General features: G+C 44.9%; 2 protein-coding genes across 5 annotated transcripts; one reads left to right on the top strand and one right to left on the bottom strand.

Annotated features, from left to right (window-relative positions):
• The first annotated feature begins 668 nt into the window (after nt 1-668).
• LOC136426947 (proton channel OTOP2-like) lies at nt 669-4,547 on the top strand. The gene is made up of 6 exons (XM_066415666.1): nt 669-1,201; nt 1,401-1,516; nt 1,757-2,001; nt 2,119-2,344; nt 2,702-2,970; nt 3,330-4,547. Exons 1-6 carry the CDS (start codon nt 815-817, stop codon nt 4,205-4,207), a joined length of 2,121 nt encoding a protein of 706 aa, XP_066271763.1. The 5' UTR covers nt 669-814; the 3' UTR covers nt 4,208-4,547.
• A 4-nt stretch (nt 4,548-4,551) lies between these two features.
• LOC136428087 (vimentin-like) lies at nt 4,552-15,585 on the bottom strand. Of its 4 annotated transcripts, none has more exons than XM_066417366.1 (11): nt 14,509-15,581; nt 11,752-11,812; nt 11,261-11,356; nt 10,846-11,016; nt 10,079-10,204; nt 9,243-9,463; nt 8,809-8,956; nt 8,422-8,528; nt 8,073-8,211; nt 7,502-7,629; nt 4,552-6,087 (listed from the first exon to the last, which is right to left on the bottom strand). In XM_066417366.1, exons 1-11 carry the CDS (start codon nt 15,159-15,161, stop codon nt 5,967-5,969), a joined length of 1,971 nt encoding a protein of 656 aa, XP_066273463.1. In that variant the 5' UTR covers nt 15,162-15,581; the 3' UTR covers nt 4,552-5,966. The 4 variants fall into 4 exon arrangements, with proteins under 4 accessions (XP_066273463.1, XP_066273464.1, XP_066273465.1 ...); XM_066417367.1 differs by having other exon boundaries at nt 5,970-6,412; nt 14,509-15,585; XM_066417368.1 differs by having other exon boundaries at nt 5,970-6,412; nt 7,497-7,629; nt 14,509-15,584.
• Nucleotides 15,586-16,201: the final 616 nt, after the last annotated feature.

A 16,201-nucleotide genomic window follows, 5' to 3' on the forward strand; every position in this document is an offset into this window, starting at 1 on the left:
TGGAATCGTTTTGTCAAGGTATCCTACCGGTAACATGTACAACGGCGACGTATTTTCTTTTAATGAGTAAGATGAACAGCTGGATATATATATAAAGTAGCTATCCCTCGTGCGTAATGAGGAATCCTGATTTGAGGATACGCTGAGAGCTTTTTAGGGATGAGAGGTGTGTGTGGAGCGGCTTGTGACATCGTCAGCTTGTTATGTTACATCGGCGTCGTGACGTCATGGTTAGAACGCTGGATAAATAAGACGTGGATAGTGTTTGTTCCTCTTTGTATGTCCTAGTGATTTCGGCACTGATCTAGGGACAAACGAAAATTCGGAACTATATATATATACATATACATATATGCTAAATTTTAAGACATTAGATGAATACAATCTATCTGTTGCCGTTTTGTGAACGTGTGATTTGGAACCAAAAGCTACAGTTTTAATGAGATACTAGAGTAAACACTAGAAAAAAGGAAGCCATTTGCGAATAATTGAAGCAGTCATTATAGGCCACTTCTTAAAGTGTTACCCTGAGAGCTTTGGACTGGCGTTTCCCACTTGAGGACAAGTTGAGTCAACAAGGACAAACGTCTAAGAAATGAGTCAACACAATGAAGAATTCTTCCAATCAAAGGTGTACGTGTGTAGTTGCACACGACTGCCAAAAAACACAAGTCTCATTTTCGTGGAGCTACGGAAACTAATAGACCGTATTATACAAGATTAATCCTCCATTGAGAGTTTCTTTACTCTGTTTGCAGGAGTTTTGTTGATTCCTATCGATCATCCTTGGACGAGACCGCTATCAGGAAGAACGATGCCTGCGATGCTGGACGCCCCGCTGAAACCCTACCAGCACCATAACGCCAGGAGGGTGGAACCACGGCCAATGGAACAGCTGCAGAAGACAAGGATACCCACAAGAACGCAACAGGTTCTGCAGGAGTTTGAGGACCAGGACATAATGTTTGAACGGAACAAATCTGTCTATTCCAGAAGCCAGCACGTCATTCCGAACGCCAACAGCCTGGTGGAACGGACCAGGACCTACGCACGGTACCAGAGGGACAATCCAGACCAGGACATGGTAGAACGTGCAAGCCAGGCCTCTTCTGTGTGTTCCGGCAAGGAACTGTTCGCTTCCAGAAGGAGCAGTGCGGTTAGCTCCAGGAGATCCTCAGTTTCAGAGGAATATTGTGGACAGGTGGGTGGCTTTATCGTGGAACACCTGTTTCCTCACGTTTCTTTTGTTTCCCTACACATTTTTTTCTCTCAGAGACGCAGTCTGATAAAGATAAATTTTTTTCAGAATACTCAAAGTAAATTTTAAAAAAAAGTAGGCATTAGAAATTTCTTTCTTTCATAAATCAAATGAAACCCTTCATATTTCATTTGTTTCCCAGGCCGAAGAAGAGAGAGAACCGACTCCAAATCAAAACATCATCCCCAATGGTACCCTGGTAACGGAGGAGGACGGAACGGGAGCTGATGAAGAAGTTGTCAGTCTGTCAGACGACAAGTAAGTTTGAACTGCCTAAATTGAATGGAAAGTCAGGTCAGCTAGAATGGCAGAGGGAGGGCTGAATAAATATCAGAAGACCCTAGTTCCAAAGAAATAGTCACGATAAAGCCCAGCTTACGTATAAACATTTATTTTTGAAATATTGGTGTTGACTTATCAGAAGAGAAAAGAGAGCAGTAATTTCGAGGGATGTTACTTCTTCGCGACATTTTAAACTCTCTTTCTTTTATTTTCCAGATGGATGTTACTGCGCATGTTCGGAGTTCTGTATGGACTGTTGATGTTTGCTGTGGGCGCCATGTTGCCCGCAGCCCAGCTCTTCTCGTCCGACATCTCCCAGGCGACCGTGGAGGCGTTCTACCTGTACCTGTTCCTGGTGGGGGCTCTGTGGATGGGCGCCGTGCATGCCTGCAGCATCATGGCGGCCAGGGGCGGGGGAACTGTGGACAAGCCTGGCTCAACCGTCAACACTTACCTAACAGGTGAGGCACAACTTAACTCAACTCAAGTATCCTCGAAGGAAATCTAAAGATGTCTTTACATTTTTCTAAAAAAGAGGACTTTTTGATTGATGCGTTTTGACGTACTCATTGTTTCAGGAGCAGCGTCGTTTTTCGGTTTCTGCACTATTCTGATTTCTGCGTTCAAGTTCGGCACATACGTCTATTCCGACGCCAATGACGACTCCGACGGGGCTTGCGAGAACATCATCCTCGCCGTGACACCGGTGTCGGAGGCAGTCTTCACCCTGTTCCTGGTGCACCACCTCTGGCACCACGCCTGGAGCAATAGGACACGCCGCGGCAAGCTCCATGTGCTGACAAGGTGGGCATGGCTGTGTGATGATGCTGTAATTACCTTCGCCAAGAAGGTTATGTTTTCGGTGCTGTTTGTCTTTTTGTTGTGTTTGTGAACAGTATAACTCAAGAAGCTGTGGATGGATCCTTGTAATATTTCGTAGGTGGAGAGGGGTCGGAAAAACGAAGGGCAAGCTCGATAATGGGCTCCCTAGTGGCTTTCTAAGGTTTTGCAGTGGCACTGTTTTGCTATCTTTGTTTCTGTGAAGTATGCTGTAGGCATATAATATCGTTGTCCATTCGATCTACATGTCATGTACTCAGTGCATTACATATTCCTGCAATGAAAATAAAATGGTGAAGGAATTTTGTTTTTGCTCTACAGTTTTGGAGTCATGCATACCGTTGCTACATGCGGCTGCGCCTGGATACGCACCGTCATCGTCGAGGCCTGGATAGATGTGAAGCGTCTGACTCCCAACGACACGCCCGGCCACGCGCCCCCGACAGACGTGCCCGCGGCTTTCGGAGCCTCCAACTGCTCGGTCAACGGTTCTGGACTGCCGGTTGAACCCGTCACGACTTTTGCCTTGAACGCCAGCACCGCCACACCGGCAGCAGTGGTGCGGCGGTCTGTCGAAGACGAAGTCGAAGGTAAGGATTGCATTTTCTAAAGCGGGTATCTCACTGGACACTGTGGCACGTTGGCGACCTGACTGCGATTTCTTCGATAAAAACGAATCTTTTAATGCTTTGTATGTTTTGTTGTCTTTTTAGTTATACTTGTACGTTTTGCATGATATTCCCATTATAAAGTCAAGGGTAACAAAAATCCAATTTAGGACGCAGCGACGCCGCCAACATGCCGCAGCTTCAGTGAGATACCTGCTTAATCGGTCAAGGCGAAATGATATAGTGAAAGTGTCAAGTACTAACATAGTCTTGAGCACCTTGTATTCAAACAATTCACCTTGTGACTAACTATACGATGTTTATTCACATCTCCTCCTCAGTATTCAACATCACCGAAGCCGCAAATGCGACTAACGTGTCTGAGGCGTCCATGGACTGCTTGAGAGAAAGGGCCTTCTTGACTACGCTGGACCCCGTGTTGTATCCTAGCAACGTGGAGTTCTACATCCTTAGTGTTGGCCTCATCCTGATTCTTTGGAGCAAGATGGCGGATGTGAACGAGGTATCCCAGAACACCCCTCGGCGATGGTCCATGGAGAAGTCGAACGGAGGAACCGTCCTGAGCTTCTTGTTGTTTGTCATCACCATTTGTGTCATCGTGTTATACCATAACGACGCGCGGCCGGGCAGCGCTGCCTTCGTCGTCTACTACGCCCACAGAATCGTCCTTCTGCTGACAATGACGATAGCGTGTGCGTTTACCTGCGTTCGGCGACGCCGTGCCGTGGAGAAAGGTGGGTGGGCCCTTGATCCTGACCGGGATAATCGACTGGGCATGATCATCATCCTACTCTGCGTGACGACCATCTACTTCAGAGACCTGTTAACCGTCGTGGCCGCCATCTTTCTGAACCAACCCGAACTGATACCTGGGATAGTCCTGATGGAGGCGCTTCTGGATGTCGTCTTGGTAACGACGCAGTCTGCCGTCGTGTTGGACACACTGGGTAGGATCCCTCCCACCGCCGACTTCTGTCCTGACCTGACCCGACAAGCCGTCGTCTTCCTGGTTCTCTGTAACGCCAGCTTGTTCGCCGTCTGCACCAATGACGCGAAGGATGACGGAACGGACTTGGTCCAGATTGAGTACTTTGGTGTGATCACGTGGTCCGTCCTTCGCAACGTCGTCCAACCCTTTGTAATCTTTTACCGATTCTATTGTTCTGTGTCCTTCATGGAAGTCTGGCTACGAGGCTAACCTCACATCCCTGTGTTACAGCTACGATGTTTGGACAAACAGCCAATGTTTTAATTTCCAAGAGTTTTCTTAGTAAACTGAGTTATTCAAAAATTAAAGGCCAAACTGTATTGTTGTGGGCGTAACTTTTGTACAAAACATTTTACACCGAACAATAGTTTAACATTAACAGAGGTAGCAATGTACCTGAAGGTTTGACTTTTTCAGTGAATGGTGATGTCCTGAGTGTTTTCATTTGATGCTTACATCTTAATATTAATCCTTGTATATATCATTATGAAAGTCATGTTGTATGAGAAACATCCCAATTTCAAGTGTTGATATTCAACCAACAAAGAAACCCATTTCACAATAAAAAGAGACGTTGTTTTTATTTCTTCTGACCACCTTTAATATACTGTTCATCATCCGTTAGCACAAGAAAATAAGAAACAAGAAGAAAAGTATGTAAAATCCCAGAAAATATTAGCACCGTTTTACAATCGTATCCGGTATCTTCAACAGCTCCATTGTGATCTCTATCAGTCAATCTATTAAGAAAATCACTCAATCTATTCTGTATCATTAGGCAAAAATCCGCAGCATGAAATGTAGGACTGGATATTCCAGAAATCACCGTTACAATAACGTTCCAATGTGTTCAAATACACGACCGGATGTGCCGAAATCCACATGTCAATCCACATTTACGTCTGGCATTCATGTTTCGATTGCGTGGTATCGTTTTGTCTCGCGATAACTTACGAGATGACTGTCCACTTTGGATTTCAAGGTTACATGTTGAATTTTGACCCTCGAAGCGGCCTGAAACTATAGCCACACAAATCTCTTTTCTGTGTCTGATAAAGTTATGGAAATCAAAAGGACAAACGTCATTTCTTGGACACAGATTGGTAAAACATACAATCCTACATCAAACATGTCTTCATACAAGTGTACTATATATAATACCGGCGTATGAAATATTCTTCTCCACTCGTCTTCTTACAGTCTTAAAGAAAAAGAACAACATAGCACACCGTTAACCCTGATATAACATGCGTTATCTCTATACCTACTCGACAAGAATTTCCGAGTATAATCCACCAACCCTCCCAACCTACAGCGCTATCTCCACTTAAAACTACGTCCAACTCTATAACACCAAAACCTGCTGCCTGTCCTTTCTTAACGACTTGTGACTACCTCTTCTTTTAAAACACACCATGCCAGGCGAACTTTGAACCTCGTATAAACATCGTAAAGCACAATTCAGTAAGATGAGCGGCTAATGAGTGGACATTTGACAATTTTCGGAATAAGTTTAAGGAGTGAGTGTATCAAATCACAATAAGCTGTCTCCTAGTAAGAATGTCTTTAAGTTGGTCTTTGCAAATTCATAGGGTGTTATTTGAGTCAAGTAATAAAGGGAACAGTTTTAAAACAGAGCAAGTGCTTTGCATCCAACAAAAACATACCTTCGAAATATCCTCAATAGATATAGTTGTTGGAGGAAAGTGCCAAATAACGTTATTGAATTCAAAACTCTTTTCATAGCTCACCAATAATATTTGCCCCCTAGATAACTACTGTCCGTAATAGAAAGGGTAGACGACCCCTTTGTTGATTTGGACATTTTGCACCCTATAGTTAGATTCGTACTGTCCGTAATAGAAAGAGTAGACTGCTGATTTTTATATGATTACGGACATTTTACCACGAAATACCCACTGTCCGCAATACAAAGGGTAGACGACCCCTTTGTTGACTCCGGGATATTTTACACCCTAGATTCGTACATATCAATGTCGTTCTGCAGACTCTCCATCTCCTCAGCGGCTTTGATGGTCTCCGTGTGAAACATGTGGCCAGGTCCGCCGTTCATCAGGAAAGGCGAGTCCCTGAAAACGAGCGCATGCGCGGGTCCAATGTTCCATCGTACCGACAACAATCGTGATGAGTGTCCCTCCACCGATCGTGTAAACCGTGTCCGAAGCCTTGCCGAAATCACCAACACCATGATCTTCACATCCCGCTTGCCTTGACCAGTTAATGATTATTGTTGAGTGTTAAGTGTGAGTGTGTTGACAGGCATGTTGAAGTTATAGTAGTAGAAGTAGTAGTAGAAGGAGTAACAGTAGAAGTGGTAGCACCCGGTCAGTGTTTGCACAATGTTAGACGTCGATGTCGAGGCCAGCACGTACAAGTTGTTGAACCGTTTCTCGTCTGCAACAATACACAGTGGACATTTATACAGCTAATTGTTACATCAATAATTTTGGGCACCTAACTTTTTTCGAAATTCGTTTTTCATAATTCTTCATAATTTCTCAAACAAATTTTGACAGCAACGGTAAACCTAACCATTGCTTTCAAGTTATCAATTTGAATGGGATTATTTTGACCGCATAAAATTGGCAATAAAGATATACGATATGGGGCATTAACAAAAAGAATTTAGTTTGAATGATAAAGAATAGTTCTTGTTTGTTTTTACTTTTAGTTAAAATTTGACATTGATTATTGTTACCAATGACACAAAACATCATCGATTCGACATTTTCAAGCCAGTGTGCTGTCCATTGTAAGGTAATCTTTTTAGCCTCCGTTGCAGGCCTTCCCACTAGCGTTTTACTAGCGATTTTTTCCCTCATTTTTGTTGGGGGGGGGGGGCGTATCTGCTTGAGCTCCCGTATCTGCTTGGGCCCCGTATCTGCTTGGGATCGTGGTAATCGCTGTCCCAAGCAGACACGGGGCCCAATCAGGAACTCAAGCAGATACGCCCCCCCCCCCCCCCCCCCAAGAAACAAAATTGAAAAAAAATCGCTAGCAAAACGCTAGTGGGAAGGCCTGCAACGGAGGCTACAATCTTTTACGTTTCCGAAACAAAATGTGCTGATGTGCGGTGAACCAGCTGCAGTGCACGTGTGAAAATCACGGTAACGTTACTGAACTGGGAGGGACTACGTACTTTTACATGTAGGTCGTCCAAGGAGGCTCTATCGATAACCTCCTTGGTTTTCTCGGCACCATGATCCCTGAACGTTCAAGAGGGGTCATGGTGCTGAAAATTACTATGGGTTTCTTGGAACAAAAAAGGTTTACGTTCTCCTCAGCTGTCCACCCACACAAATAAAAAAACAATTATAGTTTCCCCGTCTCCACTTTCTTTTTACCATGCTGAACCGTCTTGTTACGCCAAAGGTGCTGTGCATTACGTGTCAAATGCTGCCTTTATCCTGTCAAATGTCCTTTAAAACCCAAGCTGGTGGTTAGTACGTTAGTGCGGTAGGTTTGGAACGTTATATACGCTACACGGTCTCGTAGATCTCCACGTCCCAGTCTTGACCGTCCTTCTTCTTGTGCTGGACCACGACCTTCCCGTCAGCCACGTCCATGGCCAGCTCGTCAGGGTCAGACAGGATGTACCCGTCTCCGCGGATCTGAAAAACAGTATCGTATGGTCAAAAACGTTTCACATATATAGATACAAGGCCGCCTTACCATGTAGTACGTAACGTCAATACTTGAGCGATCTTTGAGCGACCAAAATTGGATTTGGCTTTGTAATTGGAATATGATGCCCGATGTAAGAATTATGCTGTAAAAAACAACAAAACACACAAAAGTTCGTTTCGTTCTTTGTCTATGAAGTCCATTGAACGATCTGTCAAAGTTTTGGTCGCTTAGCGGTCACTCAGCAGTCGCAGCCTCTAGTGGATAAGGGGTGTCAGATAGCAGGGGGTCACCAGGAGCTACAATTACGATCAATAAGATTAAGATCTTTTAAAAGTTCTACTCTGCTGACAACGTGTGTGATTTCGCTGGAAGGAAGCTCAGTAATGTGTATCGTTGTGTTTTTGTGTGGCTATAAGAGGATACTTACGATCCATTTCTGGTCTTGCTTGCCCGTTTTCTTGGCCACCTTCACAGCGCCCCCTGCCGTAGCCTCTGGGAGATGCAGCACCTGGCCGTTCTGTCTATTCACCAGGAGACCGTCGGTGTAGGACCACAGTTGACTGTCACTGGAATAAACACAAACAGAACATCAGACAGCATGTACTTCTTGGTCATTCTTCCAACGGACACTACTAGGAAACATACATTGATAGTCCTAAATCTTTTTTGCCCCAGCCTTCAACCCTCTATTCAACCTGCACTTATCATGAACAAATCAAAAATTGAAAGTCTCATGATCATGTCAATGTAGTGTATTAGATATAAAGTATAAGAACCTGCGAGGAGACTTCTTCACGGCCAGGACTGCCGCAGGTCCATCGGGGCCGTTCTGCATCTCCAAGACGTCTTCAGAGTCACGAAACGACAGGAAAAACGTGCGGCCCTGAAACAGAAAATACAAACACTTCCTTAGCCACATGTGAGAAGTGCAGTGACAAAAAAAGCACCAATAGACCGACAGAGAAGATGTAGAGACTGGCAGAATTCATATATATATATATATATATATATATCGGCATGGAGATTGGCCTGGATGCCGGCCGTTTTAGCTTTCAGTGAGTAAGCTCTCTTGGACGCTTCCGTGCCAAAACGATGCATGTGACCAAGAGAGCACATAAATCTAAAATGGCTGGCATCCGGGCTAGACATTAACCCCAAACTACCTTGAGCAGTCCGGCGATGTTCTCGCTCTGCACAGTCATGCGGATCACCCCGGTCTCCTCGATCTTCAGATCCTCCTTACTGTCGTCCAGATCGTCCACGATCATGGATGACCTATTGCGGGAGTAGCTCACACGGGAAGTGTCCATTCTAAGGGGGAGAAAATAGACAATGGTTTTCTCATTCAACTGTTGCACTTGTGCTTTATTCACTTGAATGTAAAGATTATGAACTTCAAAATGCTGCATTTCTTTATATGTATCAAGATTTTACATTAAGAGAAGCAGTGCAAGTAAAAAATAAACCAAAACATTGCCAAAACAAATTCCCTATAGCTAGGAAATACGTTCATGGAATTTTTAGAATATCTGTCAACTCAATCGCCATACAAACGACTCTGCTTCTGAGGCGTCGCCAAAAACGAGAGTAGCCCTACCGTGTCTCCTCGCCCTCCAGCAGTTTCCTGTAGGCCTGGATCTCCACGTCCAGGGCCAGCTTGACGTTCATCAGCTCGTTGTAGTCCTGCACCTGTTTGGCCATCTCGTTCTTGATCTGCTTGAGCTCGTCCTCCAGACCGCGCACCATGGACTGCAGCTGGTCAACATCGCCCGTGGACCGGCTCTCCAAGTCACGGGCACTCTTCTCCAGAAGGGCGTTCTGGGAAAGAAAATTAAGGAACAGTTAGACTTAGAACTTTATTAATATATGTGATTATGAAAACGACTAGTATGTTGGAAATTAATACGTGAGTATGCCATTACGAAGTACAAAGTCATAATTTATCTTCTGTACACCTTGTAGTGCCTATAGCTAGTGGCGGGCATACATAGGGGAGTAAGTTCCCTTGCTACTTCTGTAGCAGGGTATATTTTTTACAGGGAGGGGTTGCTAGTCCTTCCACTTCAACGTGCTTGAGGCACCTCCTCGAACATGGGACCCCCATTTTACGTCCCTTCCGAAAGACTGGTGCAGCTACAACGTAGATTACACTTCATAGGATGTCATTATGAAAACGACTAATATATTGGAAATTTATCACGTAATGGTGTGATGCAAAGTACACAGTCATAATTTTGGTTATCTTACGTAGGGCAATATTTGTGAAGACTAGTCTTACAATGCAAAAGAACTTAGTCTTACAGAGGGAGTGAAATATTGACCCGCTGTGTATACTGTGTATGTCTTAGGTAGACAAATTGCCCAAAAGATGGTCATTCACTTCAGGTCCATGTCTACATCATGTACAGTGGTTTTCTAGTCTGATTTCCTGACCTTGCTCTTGGCCGTGTCCACCTCGCTGGTGAGCACGTGCACTTGGCGTTTGTTCTCCAGAGCCTCCTGTCTGGCCAGGCGCAGCGCGTCCTCCGCCCGGTCACACTTCTCCGTGATGTCACGCAGCTGGGGAGGGGGGCAGGTCAGATACAATCATACAATCATGCAATGTGTGTTGCACAGCAATTGAAACGGGTACAATGTATGGCAAGTTCTTAAAGATCCTTAAACAGTTCTAAACATCCAGACTAATATCAACGCATTTTCCTATGATATTACCAAAGAGTTCACTATAATTTTAGCCTAAACACTACGCTATTACTAGTATATCTGAGTGATTCAATCTTTATGGAACAAAGATTACATGATAATGCACTGGATACAAGGATAACATCAACTTTTTGTCAAAAATAATACGATTTCTTTTGAGAAAGGAGACAGGGATATGAATTGCGTCAGGACATGACATAATCGGGCAATGTTCTCCGAGGCGAACTCATATACAATGCAATTTATCCCCTCCGAAATATTGATGTTTCAAAAGAAAGGCACTGACCCAGATTTAAGATTAATGTTGACTTTTGTGATCATCGATCAGCTTCTGTCGATTGGACGACTTCCAAGAATGTTTCCACTGCACTGCAGTCTCATGAATTATTAATGACTCGCCTACCATAGGTGAGGAGAGCAAATCTAACTGTCAGTGGGAGTTTGAAATTAGGAGCTTCGCTAAATTTTGGACATGCACAGAGCCACAGACAGCTTACCTTGGACTGGTACCACTGCTCGGACTCGTCCTTAGTCTTCTTGGCCAGGGCTTCATACTGCTTCTTCATGTTGGCCATGGCCATGGCCATCTCGTCATAGATGCTGCGGCCGCTGTCGATCTGCACCACCGCCTTCTGCTCCTCCAGCTGCTTCTGGAGGGCCTCGATCTCCTGCAGTTACGGGGACAAGGGATAGGCGGCGTTGCATCGTATCATCACGATCAATGTGCGTAATCTCCAAGCAGATCTACCGGTGACAGATCTACTGTCTTGCCATCGGTAGATCTGTTTGGAGATTAAATTGTGGTATTTCTGTTGGCCATCCATTGTCTCCAAGAGATAAAGACCGTATATGTGGATTTTGAAAGATGCCTTTTCACCAATTATTGTACTGTATAACAGTCACACGGCGTACCTGTTGATGGATGTCCTTGGAGAAGTCCAGGTCTTGGAGGGATGTTTTTAACCTCGTCTCCATGTCTTGCCTGGCCAGATCCACCTTATTCAGTTCCTGCAAAACGATTTGAAAAAAAATGTAAATGTTTGTTTTGTATGCATAAAAAGATACACAAACGTCTACATCGGGTTGTGAGTTTATCATCATGTATTCAATTCATATTTTGCCTCTGATACATAGACACTGAGGCGAACTCATATACAGTGTAATGTCCCGTCCGAAAGATGTTAATTTCACAAGATTCCCGAATCCCGACTTACTTAAAATCAGCAAAGAGCTCGAGATTATGCTATGTCGAGTTGTATTGAAGGGTTGTATTCAGCTATAGTCTACTATTGTTAACAATTTATTGCACATTCAGGCACATTCGTTATGAAAATAACTTCCTGGCTAGTTCCGGCTAAGTTTTTAAGATAAATTCTAGCAGCGGCAAGAAACGATTCGCCCACCTTCCTGGTCCTGTTTAACTCCGTCTCAATGTCACTGCGAGTTCGCTTCTCCTCATCCAACCTAGAAGGGGAGAAGGTTTCCGTTTTTAGGTGCATATAATAACAACGCTATTCAAATCTGAAAATCCTGTTTGTCTTCATTTTATGACTTCACCATCAATAATGATGTACACATACACATGCACCATTGTTATCACTTTGAGGCATTTTGCAAGGCGCCAGCAAATTAGCAATTAGCAAAACTACGCACAAGCTTCCCTGTTATTTTTCCGAAAATCATTACTGTATTCAGAGGACCTTAGTATAAAAAGGCCTATTGGCGAAGTCGCAAGGGAAATATATCATATTTCTATACACTACAGCCTTAACTTTACATCCTGTATATTCTTACCATAGTTAACATAATACGGGCCCGTTCTCATTTTTGCTGTGGTATGAAAATTCTCACAAACATTTTTGACCGGTCCAAACAACATGGATGCATAGGACATTTATAAGTGTTCTGCCAACACGTTCGTTAACATGTACACGGACAGCAAATTAGTGCGATTTCTTAATGAGACACCTGGTAATTGTAGTGGTGAACACAAGCGTAATGGCTCCCATGGCGGTACTCACTCTCCCGCTGACGGGTTTGCTTGTACGGACCACACGAACAGGTGGAAACGTAGCCCGAGGAAACATAGCCGCCTACAGAGTCGTTATCCGCCCATATTCTCTATAATTTTACACTTAAACACGATTTGTAGTCGTAAATATATATGGCACAATTTGGCAAATGGGGCCAATGACCTGGCCTACTCTTAAGGTTTGTCTACGAACTCAGTGAAGACCCACAGGGAGAAAGGCAAAGACATAGTAAGTCAGCTTAATGACTATGATTAAACTTATAGCGAAGCTAACAATGGTCTCCGCTAAGAATGATCCAAAATAGGGAGGTGTGCAAAAGTAGCTTACGGCCAAAGAAATCTTATCATCAAATGCATTGGCACATGCAATCAGAAACCCAAGACTTATGATCAGAAAGATACAACAAAAGACTCAGATGATCAGTTTTAAGAAGAAATTCTAAATTCCCTCCGACTTGGCTTAAAACGCGTAGAACTTTGTGAAATTTAATTTCGTTACAAAGATCGAACCCAGTTTGTCTTTCGTACTTCTTTTCATTCCCTGTCAACACTTTCCTAGTTTCCTAGAACTTCTTAAGTTCACAGACAAGACACGCGAATGCCTCTCACAGCGTTCATCATTTCAGTTTGTAAGCGTACTATAATTGCCAATCACTTCTAACGTATTGAGATAATTGCAGAAAGTGGAAAGTGTGCAGCGACCCGGACACCTCTACGTGCCAAACCACGCCGTGTGTCGAGAAGAAAAATGGGAGGTGCCTCGTGAATTGTGTCAGGCTGACCCCTGGCCGTTGTTAACGCCCCGGCTTCAGGCGAAAGCCGTGTAACTTCCCCATCTAATGACAGACTAGGTACAACCGAAACCTTTGTGCATCGGTAGTTAAATAGCCATCTGCGAGTAATTTCATGTCACTTTGGTGTCAACAACCCGTAATGATAGTTATTTTAACGGTAAAATGAACGTTGGACAGACAACTTTATGTTTTGTTGTTTGCTTGCTGTAAGAATTGTAAAATATATCGGGCAACTAATCCGACCACTTGTTTGATTCTGTTCGAATTATTTCATGCATGTGTTTTATAGAAGACGAACAGTCCGGCAAACTAGATATATCCTCGTGCTTCTTGTTAAGAGTTCCAGAGCGCAGAGAATAATAAATCTGATAAAATACTACCCAGGAATACACTGTGAATGTACTCCACTATGTACTCCTCTGGTCTTCCTATAAGCGTGATTTGCAGAGTTCAGTCTATGTTAACCAAACGCCAAACAGTAGCCACCGACGGCTGGGCTCTAAGACGTGTTGATCTTTTCCCAGACTTCAAAGCACAGAGATCGCATTTGCATCGGAAAGGAACAAACATCGTCGCCAGAGTCTATCTGTCTGTTGACTTTGTAAGGTCAGGGAATAGGCCATGGCCGTCAGGCCTGATTGAAAGAGACAAAAACAAAATATATAGAGGTCTTTTTTTCGTGGAGTCTGACAAGAAAGGCATATCCGATTTCAAACGGGGAGGACGGTGGTAATGTAGGATCACATCGCTAGCACTTCGACACACAGACCATCTATCTAAATTCCTGCACGTTATCATGCACAGAAAGTACGCGAATGCTTGCAATGTAGAATATCAGTATGTTCCAGATGTGCTTATACCGATACAGTCCCTCCGCTAAAACATATCAATCAAACACGTAAGTGGTCGTCTATTGTGTTTGTGCATAATATCGATCCATCTCGCAGAGCGAACAATACAAAGATGGAGCAGTGAATGAGGTAGAAAGGACACCCGTCTCTGGCCTTTATGTCTTGATCCTCAAAATCAATTATACATTCCTCAAACAATGTGTGTAGCATCGCATTACACAGCACGTACAATATGGTGGGTTATGAACACAACGAGCAATTTGTACAGCGTTGGGGCACATTCATAAAGGTCTTCATTGTGATTCCGTCTAAGAAAAAGGGAAGTCTCAAGGCACTTCCTCTTAAGCATACATACGGCGACCATACACAATAAACATATCTGCATAGATGCTTAAATAGACAACAAAAGGGGTATCAACATATGTACAATATTCGTGACAAAATGTCAATGGAAAGACGGTCGGAAAATGTTAAGTTACTCACTGGTGCCTGGTATGGTCCAGTTCCTCATCCAGGGTGCTCCTGTCCACCTCCACGATGGCTTTCTCGTTGGAGAGAGCGTCGATGGCGCGTCGGAGTTCTCGGATCTCCTGTTCAAACATCTCTTTCATCTGGTGAAAGTTCTGGTGGCCGGCCTGGAGCGCCCGCACCTCTATCTCCAGCTCCTCGTTTCGGGTCTCCAGGAAGCGCACCTTGTCGATGTAGCCGGCCAGGCGCTGGTTCAAGGTCTGCATCTCCTCCTTCTCCTGGACGCGCAAGGCGTGGTTCTCGGCGATCTGTAAGGCGTTGGACGTGGCTATGGCCCCGCTGATGGTGGTGGTGCTGGGGCGGGAGGCGGCGATGGTGGTGCGGCGCATGGTGGTGACGGGAGACGGCCGGCTGCCCGAGTACGACGTCCGGTTGTTGGTGCCTCCCCCGCCAAGACGGTACGTCGTCGTCAGCGTCTTGGTGGCGGAGTTGTAGTTGGACATCGCCGGGGAAGTGCTGAAACGCGCCGAGTAGATGGAGTCGGTCATGCTTCTGGGCGACACTCTCGTCTTGGTCGGAGTAGAAGTGGCGGAGGGGCGGGGTCCTGGTCTCTGCGGCGAGACGGTGTGAGAGAGAGTGGTGGTACTCTGGGTGCCGCTACGGTTCATCCTGTCCCACTTTCAGGTCGGGCGATAAAAGAACGGGAAAGTCAGGCTTCGATTGGTGCAGATACCAATCACACTGCCATGGCAACGCAATTTTCGTTTGCGTGTGTCACAGAGATGATTGCCTCTCGTCGAATCACAAAGTTGTACGGAAAAATTCGCTTTTTTCGTGGTCCGAGAGTTGGTCCCAGCGAGGCGAACGTTTCGCGTCCAGAGAGGCTGAGTGAGTGTCTCAGACCGAGGCAGACGCGGAGTGATCGGTTAAGGCGGGATCACGGGGTGCCTCGTCACTAGGCTGGCGCTACTGTGTGTGGAAAGATGCATGAGGCCTCCGACTGATGTGGTGTGCCAAGGATTCCGCCACAACAAAGGACCCAGTAACTGGGAATTCATGAAGTGCACTCCCGTGCTCCATTGAGCCCAGTATTCGTCTGAATACCGGCACAGTTGGAAGCCATACTTATCTGCGTCACTTCTCAGTACTTTTGACTTTGACGTATTAACATCTGCCTGGTTGCACCACAAAAACGAACCTCACTGCTTCCTAGACTCGAAAGAAAATAATTAAAAGCCTCTAACCGAGACCTTGCCATCGAGCCTTGCCATTACAAGCCGCAAAATGCGGTTCAAGTCAGTAGACAATGAAGTTTGGAAGATAACTTTCCGACAGGGCTGCCACCATGACCGTGACAGTAATGCGCGACACGTTCTGGCGGCACTGTCATGACCTAAAACTTCATTTCTATTCTGTAGTGGTGGTGAATCTGAGAAAGGCACAGAAGGACCGTGGGATGTGGTTCGACAAGGTAGCTCTGCTTACTTTTGTACCCCCCGACAAGGTAGCTGCACTGCCCCAGAGGTGGCCTCTTCAAAGTCTTCCCACTAACTGGGACTGGCGTCACAAATTGTTAAGTACTCCCGGTCTTTTTCTCCTCAGAACATTTACACGAAACTACATTTACAAGGATAATTTTCTCTAGACCTTTAGTTAGCAGTATATACTTAACGTGTTGTCAGCGGCCCTTAACCTAGCGTGCGGCGTT

This window comes from Branchiostoma lanceolatum, chromosome 2, assembly GCF_035083965.1.
Source record: "Branchiostoma lanceolatum isolate klBraLanc5 chromosome 2, klBraLanc5.hap2, whole genome shotgun sequence".
Classification (NCBI taxonomy): domain Eukaryota; kingdom Metazoa; phylum Chordata; class Leptocardii; order Amphioxiformes; family Branchiostomatidae; genus Branchiostoma; species Branchiostoma lanceolatum.